Source organism: Zootoca vivipara, chromosome 8, assembly GCF_965207765.1.
Source record: "Zootoca vivipara chromosome 8, rZooViv2.hap1.1, whole genome shotgun sequence".
Taxonomy (NCBI): Eukaryota; Metazoa; Chordata; class Lepidosauria; order Squamata; family Lacertidae; genus Zootoca; species Zootoca vivipara.
Window position 1 is genome coordinate 33,081,392 of NC_142591.1, and position 13,791 is coordinate 33,095,182.

Below are 13,791 nucleotides of genomic sequence, written 5' to 3' on the forward strand. Positions count from 1 at the left end.
GCAAGTTGCTTTTGAGATGTCACTTCTGGCCGCATTTTCATTTAGCAGAAACTCAGATCGGCAAATATGCTACAGCACTGAGGCAGAACACCAGGAATTATGAGTTTGAGCACAGACTCATATGCTCATGGACAAAATTGTGTTCGGTGTGACTGATTAAGAAAACTTAATTGCTAAGGGAATCTGAACTGAGATTACAAAATGCAATTGCCTCTTGAAGTACTTCTAAGGTTGCACAAATTGAGCTCATGGCTGGGTTACCGGATGCAGGCCCCAACACAGCAGAGGCTGTTCAGCAGCCTCAGCTTTTATATATTCTGTAAGCTGCCCAGAGTGGTTAGGGAAACCCAGCCAGATGGGCAGAATATAAATAATAAAATTATTTTTATTATTAACTAGGGTTGCTTTCCCTGCTGTGTAGCATCAAAATGGGACAATTGTGTCTCCATCCCACCCCGTTTCTAATATTTAGGCCTTTATACAAATGAAGGGGATGAATGGTATTTGTTTTCCCTGGTTTTCAGCAAAATTTTTGCTTCAAGATGGCTGTATACATACTTCACAATCCTCTGCAACCGTTTCACCTGTTAAGCCTTCTGAATTTAGAGAGGAGGAACAGAACACAGATATTCCCAGGGCCTTAGGAATCTTGTACTCTTCAGCTAAGAGTATTCAAAGTTTGCTGGAATGGTGAGAGAAGAAAGCTTCTCTGATCTGGGCAAGGCAGGAAAGGAACTAGGGTGGAGCCTGCACTACTGGCCAGTCTTCAAATCTAGGTCACAGGATCCTACCTTTCCTCGGTAGGTGGTGGACAAAACCCATGTCTGGATCCCTCCCTCCTACTGAGCTAAGAAAGTAGTGAACTGTAAATTCTGGTAAGACATAGCTTACTTGGATCCATTCCAAATCAAGTTTCTAGTTTGGCATAGAACTAAAATGGCTTTGGTCATCCTGGTAAAGTATTTATCCTAGAGAAAGGATGGGAGATTACTATTCCATCCTATAGCCTTTGGGGTGTCTCAAGATGCCATCTTGTGTCACATACTATTTATCATTTATATAAAAACCATTGCAGGAAGTTCCTTTCGGACTAAAGTGTCATCAGTATGTCATTCTTTTCCATATTTTTAATTCCAGCTCCAAACAGATATTTGGAACCACTTTGGGGTTAGATGAGGCAAACAAGTTGAAACCTAATCTAGATAATCTACTGTGGGTAGCAAACTCCACAAATCTGATTTGTCAGTGTAAGTGGCTGTGGATGGGGTTGCACTTCCCATTAAATACCAAATTGACAGCCTGGGGGGTCTCCTAGGCATGGCACTGTCGATGGAAGCACACATGATCTCAGTGGCTACAAGTGCCTTGAAATGGGTTAGCCCGATTCACCAGCTGTGACCCTTTCTAAAGAGAAGTAATCTTAGCAGTGTTATACATGCCCCAATTACAGCTTGGTTACACCCACCAGGGGCTATTGCCCCTGCTCACCTACCTCCTCCTCATGAAAACAAAAGAAAAGCCCTTCTAGCCCAGCATCCTGCTCCCACAGTGGCTGAACTTGCCTTGGGGAAACCAGCAAGCAGGATTAGAGCACAAGTGCATTCTCCACTGCTGCGGTTTCCCCTTTCCAAACCCCACCCCTCACTCAAAGCTCCATCCCCCCAACATAGCTGCCAAGTTGTCCCTTTTTTTAAGGGATTTTCCATTATGCTGAATAGGCTTCCTCGCGAGAAAAGGGAAAACTTGGCAGCTATGCCCCCCAACTCAAGGATCCATCCCCCCATATCCCAACTCCTTCATTGGCCCCCATAACCTCACAGCTCCTCTGTGTTCTTCCATCCCTGCTTTAATCAAACCTCTAAATGTGCCTTCTTTCGCTCCCCTCCCCAACGGCCTAACTTTATGCAAACCTGGGATTGTGACGAGGCCCCAAAATTGTCCAATGGTGGCTACACTCTGATATCATGGCTGTGTGATGATCTCACGTTTTTATGTAATGTAGGAAGATATAGATACATGATTTGAAAATATTCTGAATGACAGACATAACATTACTGATGTTTACACAGAGATTCTACTGTGAAAGACATGATTTAACAGAAGGGGGGGCACTAAGGACATATCACTGGTACAGTGGTACCTTGGTAGTAGAATGGCTTGGCTCCCAAACAAATCGACTCCCAAACCTGGAAGTGAGTGTTCCAGTTTGTGAACGTTTTTCAGAAACCGAACGTCTGACACGACTTCCGATTGAGACCAGGAAGCTCCTGCAGCCAATCAGAAGCCGCGCCTTGGTTTTCAAATGGACTCCTGGAATGGATTAGGTTCGACTACCAAGGTACCACTGTACTTCAACTAAGGATGGTGTGGTGATACTGGTTCATCTGAGCTATGAGAAGCCTACAGAATCAACACCAAGTGCTCTCTTGTTCAGCCACACTAGTTAAGATTTCCTCCCCATCAAATCAATAGGAACACCCATTCAAAACTTCTGAAAAAGAAGAACATATCAGACACAAAACCAAGTTTGGAAAAAATTAATATTATTTAAAATATGTCTGACTTAAATATTTCCACATAACAAAGTGTTATTTTCAAGTCACCAGCTATATCACTTATATACATATGTCCATAGTTAACAAAACAATAATGAGATGTCCTATCAAAAAGCAGTGATTTTTCCCATTCAGGAAATAGAAAGAACTAGTCGTATAATACACAAGTATAAATTATATGTACATATATGTTCTTTCTGGAACTGAGGGCAAATAAAAAGCAATTATTCTTCAGAAAGGTATAACATGTCTACATTACAATAAAATGAATCAATACTGATTTTGAAGTGGTCACTTAAAGTTGAAAACTTTATGAGCACTTCCTGTAACTGGGATTTTTGTTATTTACAAAATATACTCAACAGCCACATAGAGGCTTAATTATCTGTATATATACATACGCACACATATATATAACATATAAAGAAATTCGAAAATTTAAAGTAAAATTAAGCAAAATCCTTCTGTCTTTGGAATGTCTTAAAACAGAAAATGCTTTATTCCAGTGTTTCTTTAGATATATTACCTTTTCTAAGTAAATGGGGCTTTTCAGAACATTACTGAAAAGCCTAGGTAGTTTTATTTTTATTTTTAATTAAATGGCAACAAAATCAAGGTTATATTAATTGGGGGCTGTCAGAAACCAATCTGCATTTGCTGATACAACTTGTGCTACAGCTCACTTGGTTTGCTCGACAAGGCATAGTTTAGTATGCCCTATTATTTTTAATTTATGGCTTATGTTTTTCAGTTATCAAGTTAAAACTTCTGAGCATTAAGACCTAACACAGAAAATATGTGCATTTGTTGTTCAGTTCAAGGGGATTCTATTATCAGTTACATTTTCTTTGAATAATTATTGCTGAATGTGAAGCTAAACATGTACAATTAAGAAATTAATTTTAAAAATAGCTTTAATAAAATGAATATGGTCCATCACTTTCTGACATGTCAGCAACATCAGCACCATAATGTAATACCAATTAATGAACTAAAGCAATACCAGACATTTAATGCCATATTGTAATATGAATTCTCTACTGCATGCATCTAACTTTGAGATACTCTTTCTTCCAATTAATTTTAAACAGTCAGGACATCCTCATGATTGCCAGAACTTCCATGCTGTCTACCTTCTAATCAACCTTCATTGATACCAAGGTCTGGGCGTGTGTCTTTTGTTTTTTTACATGAATACACATATGATGGGATTCAAAAGATGAGCAAACTCCATGTACCTGAGATCATTGATTGTAGTCAAGATAGCAAAGTGTATCTGGTGTTTCTTCGATATCCTACAAGCTTACAAAAGACAATCATTCTTTTGGTAGTTTTGTAAAATTTAAAAAGTTATATTATCTTATTATTTTCAATATGTTCAGTTTTAATAGTAAAAATCCACAGGTGACTATCCTTATAAAAATTCTAGTCCTGAAAGCATTTTGAGCTTTCACCTTGGTTGTCATCAAAAAATATTGGTTATGTTCTGCCATTCATTTGAAGATTCTTGAACAACCTCTTCCAAATTCAGAGCACGATTAATGTCTTCGCCTTCCTGTCCTTGATGACTGGTAGATTCTTGTATTGTGCCTATCGTAACAAGGAAGAGAAATAATGCTAAGAGATCTAGTGCAAATACAGAAGAGTTACATATAAGCGCTGCTTGACTAAACATCCAATAAGAAACGTGTAAGATTTCTTTGGTGGAAAAGCAAACTAAATCCAGCCACACTTTATGAACTATTTACCTATTAAAGAGTACCGTTTACATCCTTTGAACAATGTAATCATGTTGGTACAGTGCTGTGGAGGAAGTGCTCATCTGCGGGTTGACTGTTCCTTTCAATGGACAGAGCAAATGTATTCACATTAAGGCACATGAATGCTTAATCTATTCTGTCCATTTGAATTAATGAGGCAGTCCATGAGGGCAATGGAGTGCATTTATTGCTGCAAGAAGTCACTGAATCATGGGAAGAAATTATCACCTATACAGCAACCTAAAATTAGTGTATATATTCCATTACATGCTTCATAGAAAGCAAAAGTTCAGCTTAATGTAAATGAACCCAGAGTGAGGCTCAGACTCATGCCCTCCACCCTCACGTGTGTTTAACAGCTTTTCGCTTCCAGTTTAGCTTAACTGCAACTTGCTGTCTTGTCTGATCCAACAAACAGTGCCAGAAAAAAAGAAAAAAGGGAAGGGAGAAAGCAAGAGCTCAAGGCTCATTGACTTCACACAGAACTATGGTTAAGCATGATCTTCAAACCAGTTTATATTGCCTTCAGGAATGGCACAGTGAAATAGCAAGATAATTATCACTAAGAACTTCCTTGTTTCGATATGGCTCCTACATGCATCTAAGAAAGAATTATTCCTTTAGAATAAACTGTGTCAGGCAAAAAAGAACCTATGAAGTTGCATCAAGCTTTGTAACAGATATTTTAAATTTTATTGATTTATCATTTTTGTCAACCACTTTGATGTTTTCCTACTATCAAGCAGTACATAAATTTTATGAAATAAATAAACTGAATAATTGCAGACTATAAATCTGTACAGTTTAGGAAAGAAAGAAAAATGTTACTATTCAGTACAAACAGCCACACATTCATACACATAAGCCATGCAATACATTATGTACTTTTGAATGCCTGCAGCAAGGGTGAGAATCCACTTTTGTCTGGCCTGCCACAGCAATATGTATCCTACACCCAAAGTCCAACAAGGTTAAATGAGTGACAGGGGGCATGGGCTGACAAAAATGGCAGTACAGGACATTTTCTCCAGCCCTGGCCTGGAGAATGAGAGCAGGGACTGAGATTTAAAAAGAAGGAAAAAGTAAAATATTCCCAGCACTCAATGCTGTCCAAGTAAACGAGTAATGTTGAAACTTGAGAATATTGTACAGTACCATAAATGCCAGGGCTGGTTTAAGCACCACAGTATTTGATATAAAACTTTCACTTGGCAAATTTTACATACCAGAATAGCCATGGGCTCTTTTCATATGAAGTTTCATATTGCTTTTCTGGGTAAATCCCATTGCACAATAATCACATTTGTATGGTCTTTCTCCTGTGTGTTTTTTCATATGAACTTGCAAAGCACTCTTCTGGTTAAAAGCCTTCTCACACAACGTGCATTGAAACGGTCGTTCTCCTTTAATAAACAAGACACTTTAGAACATTAATTGCAAAGTGATGCAAAGTGGAATAAAACACCTTAAACTTCACAAACACACTAACTTTACTTGAACTAAAATAAAAAAATTCCTTCAGTAGCACCTTAAAGACCAACTAAGTTTTTATTTTGGTATGAGCTTTCGTGTGCATGCACACTTCTTCAGATACTTGAACTGGCTATGATCACCATTTAAGGGACCGTTCTCACTAAAACCTAGTCAAGACAAGGCACTATTTAGCTCCTATGTACTGGGCTGAAATAATAGAGTGCCTGACTCTGAGATCTGTGCACTCAGGTTAAGAAAAGGCCCAGAGAAGCGAAATAGCTTAAACACTGCTAATTTACTCTTTAACAGAGATGCTCAGTTAGCATGTGGTGTAAAGATAGCATAAAGCATAAGGTTAAACATGTTAAAGTTTCAGTTGCTGCATTACTCTAAAAAGCCCTCCAACTTCCACAGTGAGGGCCACCCAGGGTGGCTGACCTGGCGCCTTTGTTACATATCTTTACACACTAGACAAAAACATCCCAGGCCTTGGGCTAGTTAAACAATCTATGGCCTTTTAAACTCTCTCTCTCTCTCGGTCGGTGTGTGTGTGTGTTTGCTTGCTTGCTACTATGTTACGCATATTTGCAATTTTATATTGTAAACCATCCTGTGATCCTTGGATGAAGGGTGGTATAGAAATTTAATAAATAAACAAATAAACAGCCCAGGCACTCTCACTACCTCTCGTCCCAGATTCAGCTGCTAATGCGATGGTGAGGATGGGCAGGATAATAACTTTTGGATTAAGTTGTATACAATTTACATAACCATTTGTTAAACGGAACAGCTTGTGGCTAGCCACTTGTACTGATAATTTCCTACCTGTATGAATGCGGCTATGCCTTTCCAGCTGGCTCGGCTTAGCAAAAGCTTTTTCACAGGTATCACATTTAAATACCCTTGGCTTTTGAGAACTTAATGATGGTCCTGCCTGATGAGTCTGCAAATGCTCCTAATTCAAAACAAAGAAGAAATATCTTATACATAGAACATGTTTAGGTAAGAAAAATAATAACTGGTGATAAGTTGCTCACACATCCTTTTGTCAACACCTACAAAATCTCATGTCAGCAATGGCCAAATTCAATCTATTTTAGAAAGAATGCAAATAACAAATTCCTTAACAAGTACAAGACCTTACTGAATTAAAAATAATTTTAAAATTAGAAGAAAAAGGCAAAGCACAACCATTTGCAACTTCGCAGTTTCAGCAGAATGTTAAAAACAAAAGCAGCATTTCTTCAAATTCCAGAATTCTTTCCCAGTAAAGAAGCCCACACCCACAGAAGCCGATATACTGTAGCTGATCAAATGTAACAGCTTTCCATTATGTCTGAACGATGCCTATAAATCAGAATCAAAGCTTATTTTTCCTTCTGTACCGGCAAAGAACCAGAATACAGATTTTGCATGCTATTAAGATTGGATTTTAAGTTTGCTTCCTGATCCTATAGTGGCAGACAATGTGATTCATATTAAAAACATATGCAATGCTAAATGGAAAAAGAAACAAGCAGAATGAACAGCACTAAAACAGTTAAACAGAAGTTTTCATAAAAAGGATGGTCCAGGTGAGCCTCTTAACCATCAAGACAGAGGTAACCAGCTGCATTTTTTTAAAGATAAGGGCATTTGGGAGTTTGTGCTCTCTGCCTCACAGGAAGAATATCATAGCAGCTGGAGCAGCAAACTGGCCCCATCCATTTGCCAGAGAAGGAGTAGCTCTAAGAAGCTATCTAGCTAAAGAACACTCTGCTCCAACAGCCAGTTGGACTACAGACATGCAGGAAAGCACACTCTGATCCCATTAACTAGCCAGAAGGCAGAAGGTTGAAAAACAGCCCAGATTTCAAAAAATGGAAGAATTCTAATGCATCAGAGGAATTCCAGTAAGACTATTGGAACCCCAATATCCAGACATAATTTTGAAAGCATCCCTATTATTACATGAAAGAAAGTTTATAAAGAATCTTTTAACTCTTATCAAAGTTTCCCAATAGGAAACTTGTTTTCACCAAAATATACCCACAGTGAAGCGGTATATGGTCACAATAAAAATAAATAAGAACGCCATTTTCAAAGGAAGACCTCTTTGCCTAGTTAGACCTCTTTGAGGTTTTCAATATAATAAGTTGTGAGTTTTATTTCGTACCTTAAGGTGTGTTGCTCGTTTGAAGGCTTTATTGCAAATATGACAAACATGGATTCTTTCTTTTCCATGAACTTCTTTACTGTGCTGCATAAGCATGGCAGCTGAAGAAAAAGTCTGACTACATTCAAAACACTGGTGCACACGAGGCTCTTTTTCAGCTTGAATGCCTTTAGATAAACTTGGCGAAATCTCATTCACCTGCAACAGTTACATAAAATATACACACATTACGAGAAATAAAACCGCTTAAAACTCAAGAGATAAACATCACTCTTCAGATGCAATGACGCTTTGAAAAACACATTACAAATGAATAGGTATTGAAATATCTCATGCAACTTTTATTCCAACTTATTAGTAAAATAAAGTTCTGGAGCAATTCTGCTCACCCCTTCGGGGAAAGCACACAAGTGTCTGGTTGTGGTGAAATTCTGAAGAAATGAATCCCTGGGTGTGTTTTGCTCCTGCTAGAGCCCCACTCCCAATCAGATCCACAAGCCAATTACTATTTTCAAATAACCATCACCATAATAAATTAATTTTCAGGTTGACTCTGAAAGGTATCACGACAAAGAAGAAAAAGAAGGTGCAGGGAAATAAAGGAAGTGAATCCCCATCAGAATTAGAAGAATTCCAAGGAATGATGGTACAGGGCACAGTGGGACAGCCTTTTCCTGTCAATTACTCCTTTAGGACTAATCTGTTTTTGGCAGCATACCAGAAGTGATCAGGAACAGTTGTTCGCCCCTTTTCTTTCTTTATGCTACCTACATGACGCACTGCTGCGTCAGACAGGAGGGAAAAAAACTGAGGGAATTGACCTATATCCCACAAGTCTTTGGTCCTGCCTGTCTTCAGCTGGTGAGGGATGTCCCATACCATTGGCTGCTGCATCCCTCAAAATAAATTTAGGCCAATGGCCACACGAGGCCTATGACAGCAGAGTGCCTACCACTGGCATATAATGCAAACAAAAAGGGATGTAAGAAGAAAAAGATACCTATAAGACTTAGACTAACTTTAAAATTAAGACTTCCAAAGACATAAGAATGTGCACTTAATTTCACATTTAATATTCAGTGTTCAAAAGGAAAGATTTGGTTGATATGAAGCAACTTCAAAATTCATGAAAAGGCAAAGGTCAAACCTCCAAATGTTAAACCTCCATTCTTAACTTCCATAATACACTAAATTGATTAGGATAAGATAAATGAGAACGTAATCCTTCCCCTCCATAAATTCTACAATATATATAGTAACCCTATTTTGTGTCTTTATTCAAGGAACAACATACATAAAAAAAGTTTACCTGATATGCTAATTCATCCTGGTTTGTAGGTATTGAATGTGGGGTATGACTCACTAGTATCACTTGCTGGGAGCTTGAAGTGCTCTGTCCAGAGAGATTAGAATCTGACAGTAAAGCAGGGAACTGTTGTCCCTGCCAAAAGAAAAAGTGGAATGAATTACATTTAGAAGAAAATGTGAAGTCAAAGACTATAAACATGAATTTGTTGATGTGTCGTAACACCAGATTTTTCTTTGAAACTATTTTTTAATCTGCTGTTGCCCGAAACTGTTATCTCACTGAGTCTACAATAGTAGCAACAACAGCAGAAATGCCGCAAGTCAACAAGCACTGAAAATCACAGGCAAAACAAGTTCAATAGGAGTATTAGAATAAATTTTAAAAGTAACTATATTGACATTATACATTAGGGAACATAATCTTTGTACTGTACAAATATTTTCTTTGTCAAGCTGCATTCAGGCTTCCTTTACCCTAGTTTTATGATCTTAATAAGCAGGTATCAGGAATAGGATAGAACCGTGACACAAACCTGCGATGTGATGTTAAGAGTCACCGCATCAAGACCAGCAGATAGCATACTTTGAGTATCGGCTAGGGTCAATGTGACACTACCATCTCCTCCTACTCCTGGTGACGACATTACTAAATTCTGAGCTGGCTGAGACATGGGTGGTGTTGAAGGAAGATTCCCACTTGATGCATTAAGCTCTGTAAAAAGGTATGATATTTTAAAACTCTACACATAATTATCATAATTTACTAGTTGGGAAATGTGCCAATCTGCCTAGCACTATACTTTTATAAATACTCATGGCTGTCCACTTTTCATAACATGTTCCGTGTACACACTACAGGCAGCAACCATTTCATGTGGGGATTCCGTTCCCAGACGCCGTGCACATCGGTGGAGCAGTAGTACCGTGTTTCTCCTAAAATAAGACGTGCCTCTAAAATAAGCCATGGCACGATCTTTTGAAGGCCAAAAAATGTAAGACATCCCCCCAAAATAAGACGTGTTGGGGGAGCCAGCGGGACGACCCAGAGCGAGCCGGCAAATGCAGCAGCGCGCGCTGCGCCGAGCCCCAGCACAGCGGGAGCCCCAGCACAGCGACACGCGGAGCTCCGGCTGAACGGGCCCCAGGACCCGGCAGCGGGCGGCGCGCGAAGCCGCAGGACCCGGCAGGAGCCGGCAGCAGCCCCAGCTGCGCCGTGCTGCACTGCGTGAAGCCCAGGGACCCAGCAGCGGGTCCTGGGGCTTCGCGCGGCACGGCTGAGGCTGCTGGCTCCTGCCGGGTCCCTGGGCTTCACGCGGTGCGGCGCGGCGCGGCGCGGCTGGGGCTGCTGCCGGCTCCTGCCGGGTCCTGCGGCTTCGCGCGCCGCCCGCTGCCGGGTCCCTGGGCTTCACGCGGTGCGGCGCGGCGCGCGAAGCCGCAGGACTCGGCAGGAGCCGGCAGCAGTCCCAGCCGCGCCGCGTGAAGCCCAGGGACCCGGCAGCGGGCTCAGCGGGCGACGCACGAAGCCGCAGCACCCGGCAGGAGCCGACAGCAGCCCCAGCCATGCCACGCCGCACCGCGTGAAGCCCAGGGACCCGGCAGCGGGCGGCGCGCGAAGCCGCAGGAGCCAGCAAGCAGCAGCAGCAGCCTCAGCCGCGCCACACGAAGCCCCAGGACCAGGCAGCGGGCGGCGCGCGAAGCCACAGGAGCTGGCAGCAGTCGGCAGCAGCCGGCAGCAGCCTCAGCTGCGCCGCGCTGCGTGAAGCCCCAGGACCCAGCAGCGGGCGGCGCGCGATGCTGCAGGACCCGGCAGGAGCCGGCAGCAGCCACAGCCGTGCCGCATGAAGCCCTGGGACCCAGCAGCAGGCTCAGCGGGCGGTGCAAGAAAGCCCCGTACCATACGTAACAATAAGACATCCCCCGAAAATAAGCCGCGATGTATTTTTTTAAAAGAAAAATAAATATAAGACGTGTCTTATTTTAGGAGAAACACGGTAAGTGTGCCATGCCCCCATTGGACCCGCCCTCTTCCGGGTCCAAAAGGACCTGCACATTGGTGTACCTAAAATGGTTGCCGCCTGTAATAATTTACAAGTGGAAATTGCTCAGGCAGGCTGAAATAACAGCATTTTTAATAACAGTGTGAAATAACAAAAGTAGCTTACGCCATTTTTTAATGGAAAAATCTAATAAAAGAATGCACTGCAATTGACAAAAGAAGCTAAAAGGGAAGGCACTTGTATGGCTTGGGCTTCAATGAAATCAGGCATTTTTGAGAAACCAGTTCTCAATTTCTTCAGTGAAACCGCTAAGCCAGAATATATTAAGATGCTACAATAAGATTTACTTGAGAAAAATTATTAAAAGCCTACCTGAACTACTGTTCAGCACTGGGCTCTGAGAGAGGAGTTGATCATTACTTATTGTTAATGTAGCACCTGCTGACTGATTATTGATTGCTGGGGTTGCCAGTCGTAGATTCCCATTCAGTTCATTACCTCCAGAGGAATTATGCTGAATAAGATCCTGGCCTAAATGCAAAATTGAATCTATAAGCCAATGAAGATTTGTATTTGCTTCTGCATTTTTTAATACAGTATACAAAAATATTCTAATTTTACAGGAAATAATAGCTGTAGTGCTATGGGAACATAAACTCATGAAATCTCTCAAATGGTAATTAAAATAAAATATTAAATTAATATTACAGCAAATCAAAAACATCTTTAAAAGGTTCAGTTAAAACAGCAGTCAAAATAAATATTTTTTTTTTAAAAAAAATGTCCAGTAGAACCTTAGAGACCAAATAAGTTTGTTCTGGGTATAAGCTTTGAATATCTGAAGAAGATATCTGAATAAGTATGCATGCACACGAAAGCTTATACTGTACCCAGAACAAACTTAGATAGTCTCTAAGGTGCTACTGGACAATTTATTTATTTATTTTTATTTATTTCGATCAGACCAACACGGCTACCTACCTGAAGTTAAAACAGCAGATAGAGGAAGAGTTAATATGCTATGGAAAATAAATGCCACTACACCAAAGTGTGTGGCTATATTTGAACCACGGCTTGTGAAGTAAAAAGCATATATGATTAGACAAACAGAGTGACTTTACACACACAAAATGAGGATAGCATACTTGCCTGATATGGTAAGGGTAATTTCTTGAGGGGTTCCTGATGAGTTTGAAGTAGTTGTACTAGAGGCATGAGCTAAAACATGGCTCAGACTTGAATTATTTATTGTCAATGTAATCTCATGCTGGCCATTTGAATTTGAAACCATACCCTGTGAAGTCATGACCTGAGAAAGATCCTGTGAACCTAAACACAAACAGGGTAAAAACAATAATAATCAGCAGCCAAACTTCAATTTGTTAATATTTACTGTTGTGATGCTTGTTCCAAGATAAGCAGAAGGCACAGAAGTAGGCCTTAAACTGGCATGGCCCAACTATTCACAAAAGCAATATAAACAATTCCAGGAGGAATCACAATGCTTGAGAAGAGACGGTGTTCCTAACTTGGATGGAGATTATCGTAACTTATGTCTTTGCAAGTAGCCCCATGCACTTGTTTAGAAGTAACTGAATAGGTAGAAATCCTCACTCCCCTTTGTCTGTAGTTGTCAATCTCTTCTGCCCCTATATACAACCTCATCTGCTTCAGGGTGAGCAGACAGGTGCTAGGAGAACTTTGGAAAAAAAATTCTCCAAATAGCCCACTCAGCCACTTTTATGCATGACTGTACATGCAAATAACTCTTTAAAAAGAACCCAATCACCCTATTTATTCAGGATAATGATGCATCATATATTAAATAATTTAAACAATTAAGGAATTAAAAATACATAAATGTTCCTCAAACAGGAACATGTTTAATTTAATGTTGTTGTTTTTTTAAAAAAATATTTATTGATAGAAATACATGTCTGATCAATATTTGCCAAGGGCAATAATATATTTGCTCTTAAAAATTGAAATTAATATTTATATTTATATAACAAACTTTCAGAAGAGATGAGCAAAGTAAATTTAAACATGGAATAATTCTGGGAGCTTTTAGCAACAGAACCCTTCAAAATGGAAGTATGCCCGTTTGTATCATGCTTACCAGTAGCGTTAGTAGTCAAAACAGCTTCTTGCTCAGATATAGGTCCTATCGTCATATTTGCTGAAGAGGTAACAGTGGGCTGTAAGGACAAGCTTGACAAAGGTTGTATTACCACATTTGCTGGCACTGAACTATCTGCTGTCTGGAGGGAGGTGTTCTGAGTAGCCAAACTGGGATCCCCAGTTAGCTGCTGGGTCAGTACATTACCCTGTTGTAGTGTCTGCTGCAAAAGACTGGGATCAATCTGAAAAGAAAATGAATATAGGAGATGTAAATAGATGACACCTCTCCACAAAATATTATAGAATTTCTCAGAGAAAGTATTTCCCCATCTTTGAAGTAAGCTAGTTTTCAGAAAACTCTAACCATGGTAGCAAGAGTTATGAAATCTAGTTTTTGCCAAAGGTTGATAATTTGCACAGAT

At 40.2% G+C, this 13,791-nt stretch overlaps 1 protein-coding gene across 3 annotated transcripts in view; it reads right to left on the reverse strand.

The window, feature by feature from the left end:
* Positions 1-2,526: 2,526 nt before the first annotated feature.
* Positions 2,527-13,791, reverse strand: part of ZNF236 (zinc finger protein 236) — a 45,651-nt gene continuing 34,386 nt past the window's right edge. For all 3 annotated transcript variants that reach the window (XM_035125257.3, XM_035125256.3, XM_035125258.3), the window contains exons 25-33: positions 13,368-13,611; positions 12,398-12,577; positions 11,621-11,779; positions 9,785-9,963; positions 9,253-9,384; positions 7,944-8,141; positions 6,614-6,743; positions 5,542-5,718; positions 2,527-4,145 (exon numbers count right to left, since the gene is read on the reverse strand). In XM_035125257.3, the coding sequence (XP_034981148.1) occupies positions 4,021-4,145; positions 5,542-5,718; positions 6,614-6,743; positions 7,944-8,141; positions 9,253-9,384; positions 9,785-9,963; positions 11,621-11,779; positions 12,398-12,577; positions 13,368-13,611 (1,524 nt within the window). In that variant the 3' untranslated portion in view covers positions 2,527-4,020. The remainder of the gene's footprint in view (positions 4,146-5,541; positions 5,719-6,613; positions 6,744-7,943; positions 8,142-9,252; positions 9,385-9,784; positions 9,964-11,620; positions 11,780-12,397; positions 12,578-13,367; positions 13,612-13,791) is intronic.